At 33.3% G+C, this 24,177-nt stretch overlaps 1 protein-coding gene across 1 annotated transcript in view; it reads right to left on the bottom strand.

Moving 5' to 3' along the window:
• The window catches only part of LOC124355582, a 166,274-nt gene extending 142,504 nt beyond the window's left edge, over window positions 1–23,770 (bottom strand). Inside the window, exon 1 of the mRNA XM_046806744.1 lies at window positions 23,489–23,770. Coding sequence (XP_046662700.1) covers window positions 23,489–23,770 — 282 coding nt within the window. The remainder of the gene's footprint in view (window positions 1–23,488) is intronic.
• Between the last annotated feature and the right edge of the window lie 407 nt (window positions 23,771–24,177).

The following is a 24,177-nucleotide window of genomic DNA, read 5'->3' as shown; positions in this document are numbered from 1 at the left end:
GGGTGGCTGACGTCACTTTTCTGCAGGGTAGGACAGTTAGTCCACGCCGACACACCTGTGGACTAACTGTCCCTACTTTTCAAAACTGACCTGGCCGTGCATTAGTTTTTCTACTTGCACTTATTCTTTATTTTTGGTCAGTGATGCTTCCACTACATTCGCACAGCATACTGCTAAAGCAGCAAATATTAACAACAGTTTACTCAAGCTATCACATATGAAGTGGATTACTAATAGGGATTATATCTTAACGAATTCCATATAGCATTATATTACTATCTGATTAATTTGGTTGGCATTGTCCTAATGAATCATAAACATCTACAGTAAGTTTGTATTAGTTATTCCTTATATTGGACCATCGTTTGTATAATACTGTAAATACCAGTAGACACTATAATCGTTACAGACATTCTTAAGTTAGAAATGGCGTAACTAACCTGACTTTATTTTATGTATATAATTTCGTGTCATTCTTTTTGCAGCTGTCTTATGTAGTGTACTGAAAATTATTTAGCAGATATAAGAGTTTAGATCTCGAAACATCCATTCAAGTGCTGCAGTGTGAGTACGACGATCCCTTATCAACCCCTCGTCAAAAGAAACCCGTGAGTCGGACAGTGGGTCCCAGTGCCGGGACCGTGGACCTACTGTCCACCCCTTAAGAAATAGTTAAGAAATGCTTCCGGCAGTTTTATAACGTGAACCAACAGTCCGTTTACCCTCAAATCCTAGACTATCAATCGATATAAAAGTATCTATAGTTCCCAATAACAAACATATGTTTTAAATTAAAATATGAATTTAGTATTAAAAGTGATCAAACAAATTATTATAACCAAAAATTAGGAAAACCGAAGAAGACCATATTTGCTCCTCTTACAGTTACATTCTTCCCGCAAATTTCACATAATGGGTTTTTTCGGTACGAGTCCATGTTGAAGCCACGGAAAACATGTCTTATCATCTTTCAAAGCAATGTTGTGTAGTTTTCTAAAATTGACTCATTTTTAATAATTGAATGTTACCTATGCAAAATTGACATATTACCTTACGTGTATTATTTGAAAGTATTTACAGCTGTTGATATAGATTATTCAAAGTGATTAATTAGTATTAATTGATTATATCGATGGTTATGATTACGTAATATCGGTTGCCAATTTCGATATAAAAAAACCGGGTCCGCTTATCGTACCCTACCGTATAGATGGGCAGGTTTGAAAAAAAATACGTTTTTATAAATGAATCACTGGAAACTGCAGTTATACTTACATTTGTTTATTTTGTAATATTTGCTTTTTATGTAATGTCACTGCAACATTTATTAGCTTGTATTATTTGCCCAGATTGGAATACATCTTTCATAATAAAGTTTAAATGATTTTAATTAATGTTTAATTCCGGTAATATTATTATAAATAAATATGAGTCGCTAATTGTGTTGCACTTAGATAATCTCGAGAATGACTCAATAAGTTCTGCTAATTCTTTTTGTAAAATATTCGTTGAAGCTCAACAAAGATTTTTATGGAGAGGAACGTTGGAAAAGACCCTCTGAATATTTTAGAATCCGGAAAAGTAGTGATAATATTTATGAAACGTAATGCAAATATAACTGACAGCTGTTGAAAATTTCAACTGAAGTTCTCCAAAAAGGCAGAATAGTTATTTATATTAAAATTTTATAAAATATTAAATATACATTTATTAATCCGTAGTGTCATGCAGATTGTAAAGATACAGTTATTATCTAATTTGTATTACATATTACTCCAGTGACGAATTTAAATCATCTAATGCATTTTAAATACTATTTAAACACACCATAATGAACAAAGGATGAATTTTTACACATAAGGTATTTCAAACTGTTCGCTCCCTTACCATTCTGTATGACACTTTTACTGTGGTTTACGGGGGGGGGGGGGGGTTAACATGATGGACACAAAAATGTCTCAACGAAAATTTCTGAGATTATAATCGGAAAAACAGCAAATTTACTGACGTAAAATGTATTATAAGCAATTATTTTCGAATTTTGAATGAACTTAGTTTAAAAGAATTTCCACTCTTCACCATATACCGGAAGAACAACACTAGCAACGGAAATTGATATTTATGACTGAACTTACTATTCTAGCCTAATTAATTATGCATATATTTTCTTGATCGAGGTAAAAAATGAAAATAAATTATAAGTAACAGATGTATCGTATACCGGATGTAGATTTATTTGATCTAAGTTGGTTTTTGAGATGCCCATATTTATATATTTTCTTTCTTGGGGCAACAACGCAACCTTAACTGTGGAACCCAAAATAAATTATGGTAACAGATGTATCGTAGACCGGAAGTAGACTTTTTTATTTTATCTAAGTTGGTTTTTGAGATGCCCATATTTATATATTTTCTTTCTTGGGGCAACAACGCAACCTTAACTGTGGAACCCAAAATAAATTATAAGTAACAGACGTATCGTAGACCGGAAGTAGATTTATTTTATCTAAGTTGGTTTTTGAGATGCCCATATTTATATATTTTCTTTCTTGGGGCAACAACGCAACCTTAACTGTGGAACCCAAAATAAATTATAGTAACAGACGTATCGTAGACCCGGAAGTAGATTTATTTTATCTAAGTTGGTTTTCGAGATGCCCATATTTATATATTTTCTTTCTTGGGGCAACAACGCAACCTTAACTGTGGAACCCAAAATAAATTATAGTAACAGATGTATCGTAGACCGGAAGTAGATTTATTTTATCTGAGTTGGTTTTTGAGATGCCCATATTTATATATTTTCTTTCTTGGGGCAACAACGCAACCTTAACTGTGGAACCCCAAAATAAATTAGACAAAAATGTAAACAGCCCATACTAATACTTTTTGTGTGTAGTACATTTTAAGTCATTGCTAAGTATTACCCTATATCTTTGTCGTCGTTATAAAAAAGCAAACTCAAATATAGAGCTTGAAATATTTTAAACTGGTTTATAACAAAGTAGGTCTTGAAGACCAACGTGTATATATTTTCTTGATCAGGACAAGGCAAACCCAACTGTGGCACCGTAAATATATAACTGGAGGTGAACATAAACGGTTAGGAATGTACATATTAAGATAGTTCGTTGATAAGAATGCCGTAGACGTAGGGCGTTTGGGGAATATTATTTATAAGGACACAAAGCAATCAAATTTTACGGCACTGGGAATGCCATAGACAGGGAATATGTTATAAGGGCAGCAATTAGATAATTTTTGAATAAAGTAGTTTTTAAAACAAACATTTGTAAATATTTTCCCAATAAGGGAAACAACAAATTTACCTGTGGCACCGTTAACACATTAGACCGGAGGTGAATTTCATCGATTGGAATAGATATTTTTAGACTATTTGTTGATAAAAAGGACTTATACGTACGGTTTGTCAGTCCTACGTATTTACATTTCGTAATTTCTTTATCTGGCAACAAGGCTAACTCCTCTTATGGAACTGGAAATACGGTAGACCGGAGATAGATCTCAAGGGCCGAAAGTAAAAATGTTTACTGTAATAGATTTCCGAGACTTTTATATGTATATATTTTCTTCATCGGGACATTAATGCAGGCAAACTCAACTGTATAACCAGAAACGCAATGGATTCGAACCGTAAATGTATGCTGTTACAATAACAAACCGTGAAATAAGAAGCAGTAAAAGTTGTTATAACTTTTGAATTCCTTAATGTAGAACAGGCAATAATACGTACCAGATATATGCCTCCTTCTGTTATGAAAACTATTATAGGGTTCCATACAATTATATCATAAATGCTTGCACTGAGAAGGCTATGCCCTTCGATTTTGATAATTGCGCAAGAAGCCACGGATAACTGCTAGGTTACTGTATTAAATATCAAGAAAAGTGCATATGAAAGGAGTCGCAAGAATATATACACATATAAAAATTTATGTATTTTTACGAATATTTTCTAATTGTGATAATACATTTGAATGCCTTTAGTATACAGTTTTTCCAAGTCGACTTAAAATTAGTCAGAGGGGAGTCTGACGTGTGCGCCGAAGAGATGTACTAGCCGTTAAGAAAGACAAAGAGAAGTATTCTGAAGTTAAATGTGCTGTTTGAGTTGCTTGTGAACCGGAGAGAATCATTAATAAAGTCCAGAGTGGACACAACGTACTGTATTTAGTCACGAAGGTTCCGGTCACCTAACATATTTTATGAGATTTCACATTATGGTTTGAAACATTTTTCGTTGGGACAAAAATTGTTTTGTTTTGAATTTGGAAATAATTTTTGGTCCAAAAACTAAAGCTATATATTATACGTTTGCTAACAAGTAAAATAAAGTGATTCTTAAACAAAATTAAGGTTATCTTATAAATTAGGTTATAGATTTTGGCATGTCGATGCTCAAATAAAAACAACATTATCATAATCTGTAATTATCAAGCAGCATTTTCACGTATGTTCAAGGTTGGAAAAAGGCCACCGTTTCTGAGCGCTACAATGTTGACTATTAAATTTTTGGAAAAAAATGCTAATTTAATTGTAATGTAAATTTTAACAGTTATTCGATTATCAGTAAATTTAGTGCATAACTGTGATAAATACAATAAAGAGAAAAGCAATTTAGCACAAAAAGTGTTTGTATTCAATTTAGTCGGTTATTTAAAATTTGTACTTAAACTACTCATAGAGGCTTCCACGTGAAGCGGTTAATAACCCTTTTCAATGGTGGTATCGCCCCTCTTAATCAGCGGTCCCAGTAACTATCGATATAAGCATTGTGAACCCATCGATATACCGGAATGGAATGTATCGATGTAATTCGATATTAAACTACATGACTATATTAAATTGTGATAACTGCAAAATTACAATCGATACAAGTTCTTATGCCTGAATCAATTAAATTGTCATTACTGCAAGTCAGGATATAAACGCCACTTGAGTGAATTGCTAGTAAATAGGAAAATACTGTTCCAATGTTTCATAAATATAATTGAGTAACTTTTAAAATTGTGGTTTCGTAGCGTTTGTAAGGTCAAATTATTAGTTTATCGAGTTCGAACCATTTTAAATGTTCTAATCTACTAATATAAACGTAAAATTAATTTTTATGTTGGGCACATTTAATATGAAGTGACCGAACAATGGAGATTGGAAGAACCTAACAGAATATAACGACAGAGTTATCACACAGACAGATAGACAGACGGACGGAATGCCCTTAGGCCTTTTGACCCTAACATCGTTAAGTTTCTTCTGTGGATCAAAAGGGACCTATGTCCCAAATTTAAAATGACTGGAACCTTTCTGTTCAGAGTTATTGTACAGGTAGGTAAACAATCAAACAGAATTTTTCACCCAAAATCAGTTCTACCTTGGACCAGGAGGAACCTGTGTACCAATTTTCAAGTCTCTAGAAGGTTTCTATCAAGAGTTATCACGTTGGCGGTCATATAAAGAAAATAACATGATTTCCAGAAGACCCTATCGGACCTTTAATAATTAGTAGTTGTTGCCTTATGTGACTTTAATAACACATTCGATAGCTATTAAGTTGTATTTTGAACCAATTTTATTATATCGACAGGAACCAAATGTTAGTAACGGTTATATCTATGTTTACAGGTACCTAAATAAAATTTGTATCAATTTAGTGAATGCATCATAGTAGATACATCTTATCCGCTTCTGGTTAGCTCTTGAGGAAAAGTGTTTTAAGATGATGAACGATCCCTTTCATCCTCAAATGACAAGATGACCTGTGTACTAATTTTAGGTGAATAAATGTGTTGGGTTTGACATGCAATGAAAGTTGCAAAATATTTTTTTAGTTGTTTTGTCTTACGTTTCTTAATATACTGAGTTCTTATTGGGTTTGGCTGTTCACCTCCTAGGGAAAATCTCACAATGATTCTTAAAGCCAACCGAATTATCCATGCCAACTCAAAATCAATGAAAAGTGGCCAAATATTGTATTTTTGTGCTTTGTGGGTCATGCCTAACTTCTTATAGAAATCGGACTATGGTTCTAAAAGGCAACAAATGGGCCTTAGCTAGCAAAGCTGGATTACTATGGATGGTACATTCAATATGTTTATTCGCCCATTAAACATATGGTATTAAGATGTATTAATGGGCAAGTAAGTAGCCAGAAAAAGATTTTGGGGGAGGGGTTAGACAACTGATATTTTTCTGTGGTGGACAGAAAGTAAGGCCCCAATTGGTTCCTTAAAAGGTTATGACCCGTTTCTATGTTGAGAACGATCTTCTAGCAGTACATGTTAGTTAGTACTGAATTATTTGTACTAAAAACGTAATTAAAAAATTGAAAACATGGGGGGTCCGGGGAACTTTTTAGACCCCCTCGCTGGCTACGTCCTTGTTTATGGGTTAATGTTGTAGATGCTTAGTAGTCATAGTACTCACCTATTTTATTGCTCTGTAAAGGCCTATACTTATTGATTGGCCTAGCTAGATGTTAGTGCTATATGTGCTGTCTAAAGCTAGGAAACATTAAGAAACTTGGTACATATGTTAATAAATTAGTCTTTATACTCAAACCATTCAGCTGTTACTGTAAAGGTTTCAGATTATGCATCACTTAAAGGTCTCAACTCACCGATAATCAGTGAAGAGGAATAGGCTGGAATGTAGAGATGAAGTTCTCAAAATATTCGTAACTTAACTTAAGGAGGCTTGAGACATTTGCCATAACGATAACGGTTGGATATCCAAGATTCTCGTACTTTGCACTATACTGCTTGTATAACCAAGTTCTTATGCGTCATGAAAAATAAATAACTCTGTTAAGCAGAGAGAAATATTGATTGTTAGAAGACCTCTAGTAAAATACTTTAAATGACGGCTAGAATTATGAAAAAAAGAGTACACCTTAAGAGAATAACCAATACGTATAACCAATAAAACCTTAATGATTAAAATACTACCTTGTGTGTGGTTATTTGCTAAGGTTTATTTCTCACTGGCTGAGTTTTTCCATCAACAAATAGGCAATTTTAGTTTCAATAAATTTAAAATTTGGTTACTAAAACAATACAATATTTTATGTTTGTACATACCTATTTACTTGCATATTATCGAAAATGTGTATCTTTTATGGCTTCGCCATATCCATTGCATCTACCTGTGTCTGAATTTTACTACTAGTTGTCTACTCAAATCTCAGTACTTCAAAATGTGAAGAACTAAAATGTTATGTATCTGGTTACAACTTGATAATTATGAGACATTTAAAAGTATTTGATCATAGGTTTTTCTACTTTTACTTGATTAGAAGAACGTCGAGCCACAGACTTTTGAAATGCAAACTACTTACCCTTTCAAACATGAATTTGGTAACAACCACACCACTTTTAAGTCCTAACTTCTCCTCTATAATAAGGCGTTTCACATTTCATTTCAACCAATCTACATAATTGCTTTTTATTAGTTCATACCTTTGAGTGAGTTTTGGAGTTAACCTTCATGTCTTTTAGTTGGGTTTTGTGTGCTAACTGAAGCTATATAATGAAACTTTTCTTACGTTTCCCTAATGTTGATCTTTATAACTAACCACTGTGCAAGTGTTGCTACTGAAAAGATTCTCGATTATGGATTTATTTATTTAGGGCCCAAGTTTCCGTTAAATAGTGATTATGAAGGTTGAGTTGCAGAGATAGGGTTCTCAAAGTATTTGAAACTGGATATTAAGATGCTTGCAGAGATTTTGCAATACGATAAAGGTCCTCTTTTAGTTTCAAAATTCTCATTGTATTACCTAGAATATAGACATAGAATGAGACATAGATATGGATGTTGATTCTAATAAAAAGTACACGAATTGTGCATTATTATAAATTGAGTAATTAATTATAACCAGCATTACTTCTATCGTTTCCTTTCTCTTCCATTTTATTCATTTTCCCATTTATATCGAAAGATATCTATTTAGTTGGAGTTATTCTTTGACTCGTCTGTTATAAAGATTGAGATATCTAACAGACTTCAAAGAAGTGCGGGATGAATATATGTAGGGTGGCATGGGGTTCGGAGATGATTTTACGCAATAACGATTACTACCCTTCGATGTGTTGGACTATCTCGCCATCAAGATATAAGAGCTGTGTAGACTTAACATACAACCCAAAGAAAGCCGCCCTAAGAATATGGTCTGAAAAAGAGGAGTTGAGCTTAATGATCATCGTGTCGAAAGTGTTTAGTAAAGAGATAACTAACTATTAAGGTTGGGTTAATCTAACACTTACATTGTTGAGGCCAATGTCGACTTTTCGCTGTGATCAATGTCATGATGAGGGATTTGGTCAATCTTGTGCTTACCAACTAGGGGGTTTAAAGAAGAATTGTGACTTTAGTTATTCTAGGCAGCCACAAAAACTTCAGTTGGAGGATATATGTGCTTGAGAGCTGCAGGATATTAGCAGGGTCAGCTAATACATCTACATAACGCATGGGGTGGATGAAACAGGATAAATAATTAGTAATTTCTAATAGGTAATAATCTGAAAATCCTTACTTAAAGTACGATTGCAAGATTACACATCCCTTAAACCTATCAATCTCAGTTAGTATTCGTTAACACTTATCAACTGGCATTAGAATACGTGGAATCAACATATAATTCTGCCAATATTCAAAATTAAGGGTGAATTTACTTGTAACTGAACCGAGCTGACTAAATCCAGACACAAATTTTGTTGCTTCATCTAAAGAACGTTACTCAACAGACTACCCAGTCTGGAATGAAGACGGATGAAATACAACGTTGATGTATGGCAAAAGTAAAAAGCACAAGCATGAATATCTTGAAGACAAATGGATGCAGTATGAACGATAGAAATCTCAGAAGTGTCGAAGAGTAATGAAACCACCCAAGACATGACACTTGTATTAGCATAATACAATATCATGATATTCATACATTGCGGGTAAATTTTAAACTGCCATTACAAATACCATTTGTTTAAACTGTCTTCGAATAAAACTCGATATATAATAAACTAGAGATGTGGTTGCAGATAATTTATAATGATAACAACTGAATGATCATACAAGTTATTCCAAATATTTGGTAAAATGATTTTCGTAATTTAAGTAGGCTGTAGAATAATTCCTTTTTATTATTTATATATAATTTAGTATAAAAAAGTGTCATGTATGAATGTTTGTCGCATTTTGAATGCCGTACTGAACAATTTACTGTTGTTATAAAAAGCATTGAAATGTAACATAAACAATTGCTGTTTATTTCCTAGAAAGATTTAGGAATTTTACTCTATATTAGCAAGAAATGTAAAAACAACCGTTATTATGAAAAAAGAATACACAATTAAAGATAATATATGTGTGTTTGATACAACAGTATAATAATTTATGACCTGGACTAAAATCGAAACGTAATAAAACATATATATGTATAAATACATGATTTTTTTCACTTTTTGACCACAAAACGTTAAAGGAGTTATTCCTTTAACTGATAAAACACTGAGAAGCTCACTGTGTTTAAAGTCTCTAGTGCCTTTTTATCAAGACATATTAAAATTACGTACTGATACGTAAATCGACAATATTTTAAGAAGAACCCGTCGTATGTGAATAAATAAGCATTAACATTGGAAGATGTGGAAATAGATACTATCAACAACTGCCCCATAACAATAATTTTTGCGACTGTTCTCCTTTGTCACATAGTATACGAAGTAGAGTTATGATGAGCTGAAAATTATTAAAAAATTAACTAATCTTGAATGAACGATCAATAACATGGTTTTAAAATATAATATAAGCACCATCTTTGTAATTTAATCAATTACGCTAGATGTATAATAAAATGAGTTTTGAAGAAAGTCTTGAATTTTTTGTCCGAATGACTCATAAATGAAGGTAACTTTAAGGTTTATCTATTCTACAGTAAGCCTTCGGTGATGACTGAACGAAATCGTGTTAAACATGCGTGTACCATGCGTCACCTGCAAGATTCGGTGACAATTCTCGGAAGATTTCCGACATATTTTCTTCACGATTCAGCGGAAACCGTAAATTGCTTCACGATTACGACGAAGCGAAAGGGAAGACTAGTGTCTAATAGAATGTTCACTATTCATATGTTAGTTCCTGAATAACGGTTTGCACGAAGGCGGGATAAAACCTACTACTCGGTGAAGTTCAGTGTAACGTCGTGCCATTGTACGAGTATTATGGTAATGTTATGATCCAGAGTCCATTACCGTGGCCATTTCATTATCTTCTAACATTGGCGAGTGACCAGACTCTCTTACTTTTAGTGCACAGGGTCCAGAATCTGTATTCTCCTGCTGTCTGCGCTGCAGAACGCTCGGCACAGACAGCCTGCCAACTCGTCATCTCCGATGTTGGCAGCATTGGACAGAGGAGTCATGTGGAATATTCATGACTCCTGTTTGTCATTCAACCCGCAGATGTGGATGCTCACATGTGGTTTCTGGGCTTGCATCATTGTTTGCAGGCATTGCAGCACTGCAACTGCCCACTGCTGCCAACTGTCTGTCAAGAGTCAATCGGCATGTCTTCTACAAGTGCTTCATGAAGAATATTATTTCTGAAAGTGTTCACGTTTCTCTTGTCCTTTTCAAACTTTTTGGCAAAATGCAGACATTAAAATATCTTAACAATATCCCATTAATCTGTTATATCTAGTAATAATTTGTTTTTCAATCTTAAAGCAAAATCAAATCTATGCAACACTCTTAGTCCCAGGCGTCTATGCTGCTCTACATTAAGTGGACATCACTAGGGAGAACCTTCTCGTGGAGCTGAGATTATTAAATGTTCTTAAGTTCTCCAGACTAATATATGTGATGTTCCGAAAGATGAAATATAATGTGATATATTACAACATATAGGTCATGAAATTTTCAGTTATGTGAAGTTATGGTTGAAATTAACATTCTAGGAGAGTGGGAAAGCACCGCTCCACCAGTGAATGAAATCAATAACTTTCATGAACAATTTAATATAACGAACGGATTTGCAAATAATTTAAAATTTCAACAGACTTTTTAGGTTTTCAGCCTAAGTTTTGTATTTATTGACCAATTATTATAGTTTTTAAGTTTAAATGGTACTTAGTTTGTTTATTATAAAACTACTCATACCAAATTTAATGAGTACAGATGTTTTTTGAAAACTATTTTCATTTCTTGTTCCCCTTAAAGTAATAAATATCTAATATTTTAGTGTGTTCAACGGGTAAGCTAAGGCGTAACTGTTATGAACTTTGTAGATGATCAATTAAAACGTAATAAAATTAATATTAAAATACGGGTTCAAAACTACAAAATTGATTCCTATCTTACATAAATATTTTAATTAATTTAAATACGTCATAATTTAACAATAGATACAACAAATTTTATCATTGATGATCAAACAAAACATCAAATGGAATAAAAAGAAAAGTTTTTGAAAAATATTTGAATATACTCATAACATAGCTATGGTGTGAGGGTTTGATTCAATTTGAATTTTTATTTTTGTTCCAGAAGTTGTGTCAGTGATTCCAGACACTGCAGTAAGAGGAAGATGAATTGGAGGTAAACCCAACGTTCACATTATAGATCTCCTGCACACTAAGTCACCAACATAATAATATATTGTTTTACCATTGATGTCCACAGCATAAGGTTGTTTTAGGAGAGGTCTGTTTTATGTACAAATAATCTAATTCACTCTCAGCTTGTTCGGCGTCCATATTCTGACATTATAAACTTCTGTAATCTGGAGTTAACGTCTACTTGAAGAGATCCAATAAGGTCAAATAGTGAAGTACTGTTAGAGCATGTTTATGGCGAGTTCTACTTCTGAAGCCTTGTTCAAAAGAATTCGTTTTTACTTATCCTGATCGATGTGGCTGCTACTAAAACCAGTCAGATTATGCACTGTCTATAACAGTGTCAGATTAAAGACGGTGAAAAAGCAGAGAGTGAATTAAAGTATTATTTCATAATAACTGTGTTAACCTTTTCGATCGAAGCTTGTGCTAAGCACACCATTGGTAGAAGTCGATTACTCCTCCCTACTTGGGATCAAGACAACATCGCAATGTACTTGTGCACCCGAAGAGACAAAGACAATTTATCATCATCCAGTTTTACACTGGGTGGCTTCTGGGTATAAGAGAAGAGCTAATTTGTAAGCTGAGTGTTGAAACGATGCGTCAGTTCCTGCTCTTGAACCTCTAGCAAAAGTCAATTAATTGACTGAAGACTCTCTGTTTTAGTAGACGCGATAAGCCTGAAGACTAGTAGCTCGCAATAGAGTACGTTTAGAACGTCTTCATCGCCGACTGGTTGAGTTGGTCACAACTAGATCCAACTTTTGATTAACTACCCTAATCTTAGTGCCCTAGTGATGATAGTGCGATGAATTTATTACCTTCAAATTACTTTCCCTGGGCAACAATCCACTTGTGGAGGCGGTGTACCCACTCTCCATAACAGTGCTGAAAGGCTTCAACTGGTATCGCCTTTAGTTTCTCGGTTACGCTCTGTTGGATGTTTTCAATAGTGCTAATATGACGACCTTTCAGTTTTTTTTAATCTTAGAAAACAGAAAGAAGTCACGGGGCTTATATCAAGTGAATAGGGGGACTGGGGAATCACAGGATTTCCCTTATTGGTCAAAAACAGGTTGCTAAAGATTTCTGTGTGACAGGAGGCATTGCCATGCTGGTGCATCCAACGGTCTAAAAGTACCCATTTCCTAGGTCGTACAAGGACTTCTTTATAAAATACTTGGATAACATGTAGTCCTGGCGGCACAAATTCTCTTTGAACACTCCCCTGAAATAATAAAAAACCAAATAAGTATGGTTATGATTATTTATTTGCTTATGCGAGCTTTTCTTGGTCGAAGAGATTGGGGAGTGCCACTCTTCATTTTGCCGTTTAGTCTCTGGACCACACTCGAAAACCCATGATTCGTTACCAGTGATCACGTGATTGAAAAAGTGTGGATCATTTTCAATACCGTCAAGAAGATCAAGGCATACATTCTTGCGATTGTCTTTTTGTTCTAATGTCAGGTTTTTTGTTCCATCTTGGCACACACCTTTCTCATGCCCAAATCTTGTGCCAGAATCTGATGAACAGTGAAACGATTCTACTATTATGAAACAATAAATATAATATTAACCATTTCTTTTTATTTAAACATCAAATCCAATCAAACTAAAAACAATATTAAAAACCATTTTATACTTCCTGTCCTGTATATTCGTTCAATTTGTAGTTGAGAAACAGTTATTGTCTGCACTGTGGGACCAAAATATTTGTGGTATCTAGTCGAAATGGTACTAATCCTACACGATCTACGTAATCTCATTTTGTCCGCCAAGTACCATCCCATCCTATAGTGTCACGTTTAGAAACTACTAAAGATCCTACATATAACCTTTTCCCATATGAAAAATCCTTTCCTAAACTATTCAAAATTCAAAAGAAATTATACTTAATATGGATGTTTGGTTTGAGATACTACGTAACTAATTCAGCTCATCGACTTTGTTAATGTACTTTTGATCAGTAACCACTCTTAGTTATGTATGGCCGACACCAATGCTCCATCTTTAATCTACACCCCTTCTCTTTCTTTTACCAGATGTTACACTCTGGTGAACCGTTTAATGAATATACACTTTTTATACGGATTATTGTGCAAAATATACGAGGCGACATGAGAATGACGGTTAAATCACTTCCTAAATCTCCTCCTTCATGTACAAAAAAGAGAGCAAGCATATGTCTAGAACTTGACCGTTGAGTGAAAGATTTTGTCGACAGCCTATCATCACACTGTATTCCAATGAGCGCCTGGCTCAAACATCAGTCAGTGGAATATCACATGGCTCTGCATTGGAGGCCCAAATGTTTCTTTCTAGACAGTTACAACTCCTATTAAAAATTTAAAAACTATTATTTTATTTATTTATTCACGGTAAACGCATTACATACACAAATTACACAAATTGGTAGAAAAAGCTGAATAGAATAATTAATAGTAAAGAAGTTCAAAATAATGGTGATTATAGTACAAGAATAATTTGAATTAATAGCATAGTAATAATAATGTAAATGCAGACGACGTGATAATAATAACATATCAATAACGTATTAAAAATAAATAATATATAACGACGTAATAAAAACAAATAATATATAATATATATTTACGTGTATTAAATTTGAAACAGTAAATCATTATAAAAAACTAGTATTTTTTAAATTGTATTTTGTGTTTTTACGTTGGGACTGCATCAGTATCAATTACACAAAGGAAACTTTATAGGTATTCAAGAATATTTTCATTCCATATGTCCATAAATAAGCTAATAGTGAATATTTTTAATGTCTCATCTGCCACAATATGGTAATACATTGATACACCGAGTTGACCAATTAACTTGGCGAAGATACTTTTAAGATTTAGTTCTAAGTTTTAATTCTTTCATCGTTGCTTTTATCAGTTCTTAATGATCGAAAAGTCCTCATCAGACTTAGAGTTATAGTTTCCACAAGCCACGTTATTTAGGATAGAACATAGTGCTATATAATTTAGAAAGAGGGTGGGGAGTTGGTAGCCCTGGGGTCGTGTTTATTAAAGTTTGACAGAAATGTCAAATTAAAGAGTAAGGACAAGTTCAATAGGCTGTTCTTCTATATAAAATCCAGCAAACCAACACATAAACATAATTCTTTACCGTGGTATCAAGAAAAATCATTTAATTTATAAATATAACTTAAAACATGTAGACGTTATCTGGGAGTACTATACCCACTAAATATTTTCACAGTTCTGAAATACATTTTGATGCCACTAAAGGTATTTTAGTGAATGTTATTACAATAATCATATGGAAATTGTAGGTGGATTTGGAAATTAAATTTGAAAAAAATTAAAAAATATAAATACATATCCTGCACATTTGGTTTTATTGCAAGATAACCATAGTGTTTGCGTAGTTTCTTTTCCTTACCACTAAAATTACAACATTCATATTTAAGTAACCGACGTATATATATTCTCTCTTTCAAATTAAGAAACCCGTCACGGTTCCTTTGATGTAACTCTTGAACAGTTTTAAGATCACGAAGCGTGCTTCTCAAGTTAAGATTTCGAGTACCGACAGCCTGTGACGTAATGAACGCGGCGTGAGAGATACGTTAATGAGGATCAGAACGAGCAGACCCTTGACAGAGAAATGCAAGACTAAAGGCTACAGAGATCGTCAGAAAGGCAATGCCCTCAAAGGCATCACTGAAGGGTGCCTATGAAGTGTCATTTGTAAGTTTCCTACTGTTTCTTTTCTTCTTATTATGCCCTGATATGGATAATTCGAGTGACATATTAATCTGTTTTGTATTCAATGTTTAAAAATATCATCGTTATAGGTACAGATTTACATCAGTTTACTTAAAAAATTTAAGTTATTTCAATTTTGATTGTTATTAATGTTACTTAATTTTTTACATTTTAGTAAGCCAACTCCGGCCTGATATCCTCTTTTGTGCCTACGTCTACAAAATTGCAAATTCCATAAAACGTGCTAGGACACGGTTATCGAGTTAAAATTGTTTAGATATTTATAAAATTAAATCTAACGATATTAGCTCTGTTCATATAGTTGATATACAACCAAAAAAGCACAAAGTATTTCTTTCAATATTTGTTTGAATTGTCTGAATTTGAAAACGTAAAATTTGCAAGTATAGTAAATTAATTAGATAATAATGCAGTTTCATACAAAAAATACACCGGATGACTAGTAGCACGTACCGGTTCGTTATCCGGATAATTACCAAGAACAATGATGTGTTAGTAAATATCTATGGCGTATGTTATGGCGATTAGAAGAAAACTAACTCTGGTAATTTTGTTCCGTTTAGTTGCTCTGTCCTGTTTCAAAAGGCAACTACAGTAACATTTTTTGGAACATGTTGTAACTAGGAAACTCCCCACAACACCTTAATGTAATTTATAGTGTTTAGGAAAATTCGAATCTCCAATTCCCTCAATCCTATATTCTTGCTATTGTATTTCCTCCAGTAGGGATGTCATTCCAAAGCCAAACATGAAAAGTGATCTTTCCTGGCATTTTGAGTTAGCTTGTGTTAATTGTAAGAAAACAGCATCTCCACAAATCACTGTTTGGCTTCTCTATATATTTTATGTGTAAAACTTCCAAAATAATTTCTTGGTCAGATTCTTGTCCAATCCTACAAAAATTAAAGTGGAACCAAGCTGAGACAGTAGTTTTTGCTTTTAAAAATGTATTTCAATCGGTTCAATAGTTTCGTCAAATATCTATGGACACACATAAAAATAAGTTACATTTCGTAACCTCCTTTTTTTGAAATCAGCTAGTTAAAAAAGTGATGAGTTATAGATCGGGACTGCTGTAATATAGAAGTTACGATTTTAACTTCACAAAAATATGGATGATTTATTTGAACCAATAAATCTTAATTGTTTTCTTATTAAAAAAATCTGTTTATTAGATGGTAGTTAACCGTGTTATAGGAGTAGTTCTAATCCATGGGGTTATATTTTTTCCCAAAGCTTTGGGAGGAGTTGCTGATAAATAAACTTGCATGTTAGATATGTTGGATGCAATAATAAACTGGTTTTTTCATTATGGTCATAGATGTATTGCTTCGCTTATTCAAGAAGACTGGTATTGCAAATTATTCGGGTGTAAGCTGTGAATGATTGGTGTCGTTGGAGTAATAGAACACTTTAATAACTTCCAGGTGATTTTTATAATATAAGATATCAATTCTTCTGATAGTGACTCCTGTGAACTTTGAAATTGTGCACCATAAATAAAATCATATGGATCAGAATTTGAAGTGAGAAGGCTAGAATGCAATGGTAAAATAACAAATAGAATGAACAGCCGATTTCAACAAAACAACATACTACGTTGTACATTTTGTCAAGCCAAATAATTTAAAGGATTTTATATTTAAAAACTACATCTTGAAATTTACCAGAAGTACTCAAATCTTCCCAATTAATAACAAATAGAATGAACAGCCGATTTCAACAAAACAACATACTACGTTGAACATTTTGTCAAGCCAAATAATTTAAAGGATTTCAGATGTAAAAACTACATCTTGAAATTTACCAGAAGTACTCAAATCTTCCCAATTAATAACAAATAGAATGAACAGCCGATTTCAACAAAACAACATACTACGTTGTACATTTTGTCAAGGCAAATAATTTAAAGGATTTCAGATGTAAAAACTACATCTTGAAATTTACCAGAAGTACTCAAATCTTCCCAATTAATAACAAATAGAATGAACAGCCGATTTCAACAAAACAACATACTAGGTTGTACATTTTGTCAAGCCAAATAATTTAAAGGATTTCAGATGTAAAAAACTACATCTTGAAATTTACCAGAAGTACCAAAATCTTCCCAATTAATAACAAATAGAATGAGCAGCCGATTTCAACAAAAACAACATACTACGTTGTACATTTTGTCAAGCCAAATAATTTAAAGGATTTCAGATGTAAAAACTACATCTTGAAATTTACCAGAAGTACTCAAATCCTCCCAATTAATAACAAATAGAATGAGCAGCCGATTTCAACAAAACAACATACTACGTTGTACATTTTGTCAAGCCAAATAATTTAAAGGATTTCAGATGTAAAAACTACATCTTAAAATTTACCAGAAGTACTCAGATCTAATTAATTATTTTGTAGATAGTATTGTTTAAAAATTGTAAAAGAATACCATTGACTATACAAAGTAGACTACATTAGGTATTTGGCTCTAAGTATCAAATTCAAAAAATGTCAATGAGTGGCGGTATATTAGATAGTCCTGAAAGGTGTGATGGTTTTCTTGGTCATACACTTCCTGGCGGTTCTTAACATCTTTATCGAACATCTGAAAAGAAGGAAGCACAACCATAGGAAGGTCATCGAAATGAAGGCGGTATCTTTCCGCATAGGCGTAATCCCATTGTTTGCGGAGTGACCTTAGATTAACCGCAAACGACAGAAATTCTTTGAATACAATTTACGCGTTAATCTACAATTACTATTCAATGAGTAAGCGTGTTAATGGCATTGAAATAATGTCCGATATTCAAATTGTTTTTAAACTTTTTAACTATTTCAATATACGACTTATTAGGTCCAAAGGTTATTAAAGTCACATAATAAATCGATTATTAACCACATCTAACGATAAAAAGTAAATAAATAAAATTTTACTTGAATTTTTACCTGGTGTGTATATGTGTTCAAGTAAATATACGGATTTTCAAACAAACATTAGAATTGTCACCTTGTTCTTAGATATTGTGTGATCCTAAGAAATGATATGCAGTATTTTTTGTGTTAGTTTATATATTTCCGTTTTTTTTAGTGTACTGTCCGTGTTATGTAACTTAACATTAAAGTTTTAAAGTGAACACTATTTTGAAAATTGAAGTATTTCGTAGATGGCTTACACATTCAGGTGTATCCAAACAGGATATGGAGGTTATAACTTATTAATATGAGGTACATTTTTAGACTCCAAAATATAATCGAATAGGAAAAGCGTTTTCCTGAATAACTTCATGACGGAATTAAACGGTAGCGAAATATTTATTTTTACTTTAATAATTCGTAACAGATAATCATGGGGTACTGAATAGTTAGTACGCTGTCTTACACTTGACTCCTAGAATCTGGAGTCATGTTCATCTGAAGAGATAAAAAAAGGCGGTGACGAAAAAGATCAAAATGAATCTTTTCATCGTTCGACATCAGACACCTAGATTACCAGATAAAATATAATGTGTGATCTCGGTGGCAGTCTCATTTTTTTATGATGAGACAATTACACACTGCTCACCTGATGACACAATAAGATCAAGTATCAAACGCAGAAGTACATGGTCTCAAATAATGGATTACTCAACCCTTATCTACTTGAAATCTGTAACGGAGTTTTAAGAAAGTTGCAAGGGTCCCCAAGATCATTGACCTCAATTTATTGGGTTAACTTCCTAAATATGAATTCATTCCATCTTACTTCATCAATTATCTGGGACAGCTACATAAACTCATGACATAAAGTCATGAGACCACTAAGAGCTTCTAGATCCCTGAAAATTGTTACCTACACAAGGATTTTCTTTGTATGATAAATTAAGCATGTGTATTAGGGTTGTCTAGTTGTCCCTTTCGATCTATATTACTATTTACTAGATTGAATATATGTTTATTCCCTTACAGTACATACTATTTAAGTGGAACATTATAGGGATAGAAGTGAATTACTTAACATTAAGAGAATGGTATTACATTTTTCTGTCTTTGTAGAGTATTTGGCAGCCGCAGGAGTAATTAAATTTATAACAAAATCCTTTAATAATTTGTAACGTTATTTATTCCGTTACTGTTATTCTAACTCCCAGAAGACAATATAACTCTTTTATGAATCTACGGTCATAGTAAGTGAAATAAAATTTAATGCAATGTTATCCTTCGAAACATTCACGCTGATTTCTCAAAACTGACAAAAATTTTCACCGCTAAAAAAACCGACTTGACTATACACATAAAGCAATTCATAAGAACTTATAATTTACGTATCGATATAACGATCGATTCTTTATATTGTATAATGCTGATAAGCGATATCAGAGATCTCTTTCGCTACCAGAAATTGCCTATGGAACTACATAAGTAAAGTAGTTACGTCATTGAAGACTCGTGGAGTAATTGGAAACAAATTTTAAAATAGTACTAAGTGTTAATATAGCAATATTTTGTGGAGTCGCCTGTTGATGAAACCTTTGGTTTCGAAAGGTCTAGTCCAGAAAATAAACCATATTGTAAAGTATTGTTTAATTAACATTTAGTTACGTCAATATTCAAAGTAGTGCATTTCTTCTAATGAAGAATTGGATTCAAAACATCTCAACTCAAAGATTTTCGTGAGCGCCTCTTCAGATGTGACACTGTATCAATCGGTCTTCCTACAGAACGTTTATTAATAACAATGAGGGACGTATCGGCGGGCGGCGCGGCGTGTTTAACTCTCTAAGGTGTGCCGACCCACACCTTCTCGCTGTCCGCAGCTGGCAGAGAGTCAAGCCGTATTGTTCCTGTAATCTGGTCTCGGCTAATCACAGGTAATCACAGTCAGTGCAGCCAACGTTACCACTCCCTCTGATTCCAGCTGCAGCTGCACCATTACCAACTGCATTGTCTGATTAACATTAATCATCTCCGGTATAGATACGCCCCTGCTTTTTGTCTTCCAGCCACAGACGTTGATCCAGTCCAGAAGTATTGTGTCTACCTGAGACGTTGCGTGTAGTCATGATTTATAATTGTCGCCTATATGTTAAAGATTACTTAATCTTTCATTAGGCCTAAGCTGCAAGTTGTGTTGTAAAAACTGGCTGCTACTGCACCTTGTTAGAATAACTGAAAAACAAATTATTATTATATAAGTTGTTGTGCCATACTATGGCAAATAATTACACTGGAAATATAGCAACTTACATGCATCACTATTGCAACGCTATGAACGCTAATCAGTCATTCATATTTATTAGACAACATACGATAACATTTGACAGGTTTGGATATCCACAATCAGAAAGGTATATATACAGGGTGTAAAAAAAATTATGGTTGCCTGTAAAGTCGGTTTTACGGGCGAAGATTTTACGTGACAACGTCTTTTTCTCGGTAGAATATTTATTGATATGAATATTATTAAATTGCACAATAGGAACAAGGAATTGAATGAAAATAAGAATTGCACAAATTTTAACTATAGAAATATATTTTGTTTACTAAAACATTGTACATAATTTGAAATTAATTAAAATTTGTTATTGTAAATGGTAAAGTTGAATAAAACATTTACTAAAATTGGAATTTGAAATTCTTGCTAAACACAGTTAAATTCTAACTCCGCGCGTGGTGATTGGTCGGTTTAGTTCGTTTGTTTGGTCGCACTGTTATGACAGGTTAGAGGTTATAATTTGTTATTTTAAATGTTTGACTAGCAATACGCGCTGTTTCTTCTCAATCGACTGAATTACGATTGATTGCAGAGTGATTTAAACTAATAATTTACTTAACACTATCAACATTTGTCAATAGTATGACATAACCTATAAACTCAGTTTCTCAACTTTTGTGTCAATCTAACAATTAATCAATCAATCATAGTTTACGATAATGAAATATCAGTGTACAATTATTTACCTTTATTGTTGTAGTTGTTGTAAATGACGAATCTAAGCACTCCACATTTTCACGAATAAACATAGTTATCTGCTTTATCCCGTGCGGCGGACCCACAGTTATCTGCTTTATCCCGTGCGGCGGACCCACTGGACGGGCATCGTAACGTTACCGGGCGTTACACTTTTTCATGAGTGACTCCGAGCCGCAACCTAATTTAAGACGTTGTCACGTCAAAAAGTCCCGCACGGACTTGATAATTCCCGAACGATTACAGGTAAAGAAATAAAACTTGGTACATAATTACTGTAACTAAAAATCTACTTTTTGAAGCATCTTCCATGTAGGGATATGACCCGCAAGGAGTCAGAAGGTAATCTTAAATAGAGGATAGGCCGAGTAGTACATCAAATTAAAGGTCTCTGTTATTAGAGTACAATGTCACAAACTTGACTTGAAAATGTTCACTCTCTAAAGAATTACGCTGTTTGAAAGTTTAAAACATTTACAATGTAGGTCCTGTTCTAGGTGGTTTAACATTCTTGTCTTGTCTCATGCTGTGAAATTTAAACAATAAATGAATACTGGACAAGAAATATTTTTTAAGGTAATTATTGATTCTTAAAATACAATGGAAGATAGTGTAACAATTTAAAAATAATGTACTGCTTGAGCTATTCTTACGTTAAATTTTCCTTCCAATTCCTTGTTTATGTTTTTGTCTTAAGATCATTGTCTCTATCTTCAAAACAAAACAAACGTACATCTCAAACGGAAATAATTCCGCTATTTTGCAGGCATTGGCTGGAAAAAACTCCATTACCTTTTTTAACCAATACAATAGGTGGCTTATGGTTAGCCAACTATACCGCAATTAAAAAATTAAATGAACTTGTTTTCACTAATATACATACTCTCTTTAAAAGATATAGTGGAACGCAATAATGATCATCCTAAAACTTGTTTCAATCTGCACCAAAGTTCATATTACCAATATGGAACAATCAGTCTTAGAACAAAGTTGTTAATTCACTGAGAATTTGCCACTATAATGCCAACCCTAATTAACAAAATTATTTACATTAAAAAAAATTCAACGTTATTAAATTTACACTGATTTAAAGAGATACACCACTTTGTAATTAAATATAACTACGTCTGTCCTCAAAATAATTACAGAAATTCTCTTTCAAATGTAACATCAAAGAAACGCTCTCCTTATGCAATCTCAAGAACCGTCACTGGCACCGTATCATATCAATGAACACGACGGCTCGAGATAGAGGTAATGAGGATCTGAATACTAAGACTCTTCATGAGGGAATAAAGGATAAAAGGATGAAACTGGATGACAGACGGTTGTCAAAATTGTACAAGGACTGAAAAGCAGTCAAATGTAAAATCAGGACAAAAAGAGTTTGATATCTTGTATAAATTCCCTAATTTGATGAAATAATTAAAGTCGTATTGCTATAAATAATTCATAATTAAATTAAATTTTGGTTAAGAGTAAAAAGACTAAGAGAAACTTTAAATTATTAAGCGCGAATTACTGTTTCATATGATTATAGATACATTGTAATTAATATATAAGACCTACTTATGTGTCACATTTGATTAATAATACGTTTAATTATATTTTATTGTTTCACAAAAGCAACTTAAAATCAGTTAGAAATCCACTATTTGGTAAAGCAAATAAAGAGCAAATTTCAGTATTCAAAGTTAGCACAGAGAAGCAATGATACAACTGGCGATAGAGAACTAAGCTATTATAGTTCTTTACTTTCAGTATATACCTTTCCATAGTTTAGTTTAAAATGACAAATTTCAAATGGAAGTTACAAAACTTTGCATTATTGACAAAAATTATCAAAATGTATTTAGTTACTTTTACTATTCAGATTTTGTTTTTAACCATTTCGTTTTACTCTTAACTAAAGCTAAATGGCTCGTAAATTCCAACTGACATTTTGCTATTACTATTGCTCCTCGGCTAGAGTCTTTACTTATTTAGTATATTGAAAATAAATAATGAGCTTATGAAAGTTTTTAACACAATACACTTCGGCTATGTACTGAGTGATATTGCGTACTCTTATCCATACACCAAGTACGTCTGACGCAATCAATGCGTCAACCTAGAAAAATACAATTTCATCTTTAAAACAAAAAGAGACAAACACTGAACCTTGTGGTACTCCACACAAATCAGGTGCGAGAGGTGCCCGTGGCGAGCATTTACGAAGCCAGGTGTTTCGTCCAGGATGGTAAGTAAGCCTTGTCGACAGTATCTCGCCCTGTTTACAACTTCCTCCCACGGCACCGGACGGTCATGTTGCCGACATAAGCTTGCACTCACCGCCTGGCACCGGCACTGGCACTGGCACCGGCACCGGCACATGATCATTGCGAGTGCTCTACACAAACATTGCATCCTGATCTCTCCACCCACTCGACAACCTTCCAACATGCTAAACTCCTCGTATTCTTACTCTCTCACGCGAGACAGGTCGAAATCCCACGATATGTCTAACGGTATAAAATCCGTTTACGATTGTAATTTTTTTAGTTTTTAGTTTCTTCTTCATAGCAGGTACTTTTACTAAATACACGTCAAATTTAAAATCTTAAAATACACGTTATAATTTGGAATTGGCGACATATAATATGTAGTATGGTACTTCTTGAAAACAGGCTGATTAGAAAACGGCTATATACTATGTAAATGAAATCTTACTGAAGGAAATGACTTGGTTCTCATAAAAATAGAATAGAATAGAAAACTCTTTATTGCAGGAATATACAAACTCATTTTCTTTCTAATGAAGTGAAACAAATAATACATGATTAAAACAGATCATAAATATACAATAATTA

The sequence above is a fragment of the Homalodisca vitripennis genome, chromosome 2 (genome assembly GCF_021130785.1).
Source record: "Homalodisca vitripennis isolate AUS2020 chromosome 2, UT_GWSS_2.1, whole genome shotgun sequence".
In the NCBI taxonomy this organism is placed as follows: domain Eukaryota; kingdom Metazoa; phylum Arthropoda; class Insecta; order Hemiptera; family Cicadellidae; genus Homalodisca; species Homalodisca vitripennis.
Note: the sequence above shows the minus strand (reverse complement) of the source record. Positions and strands in the feature narration are given on the sequence as shown.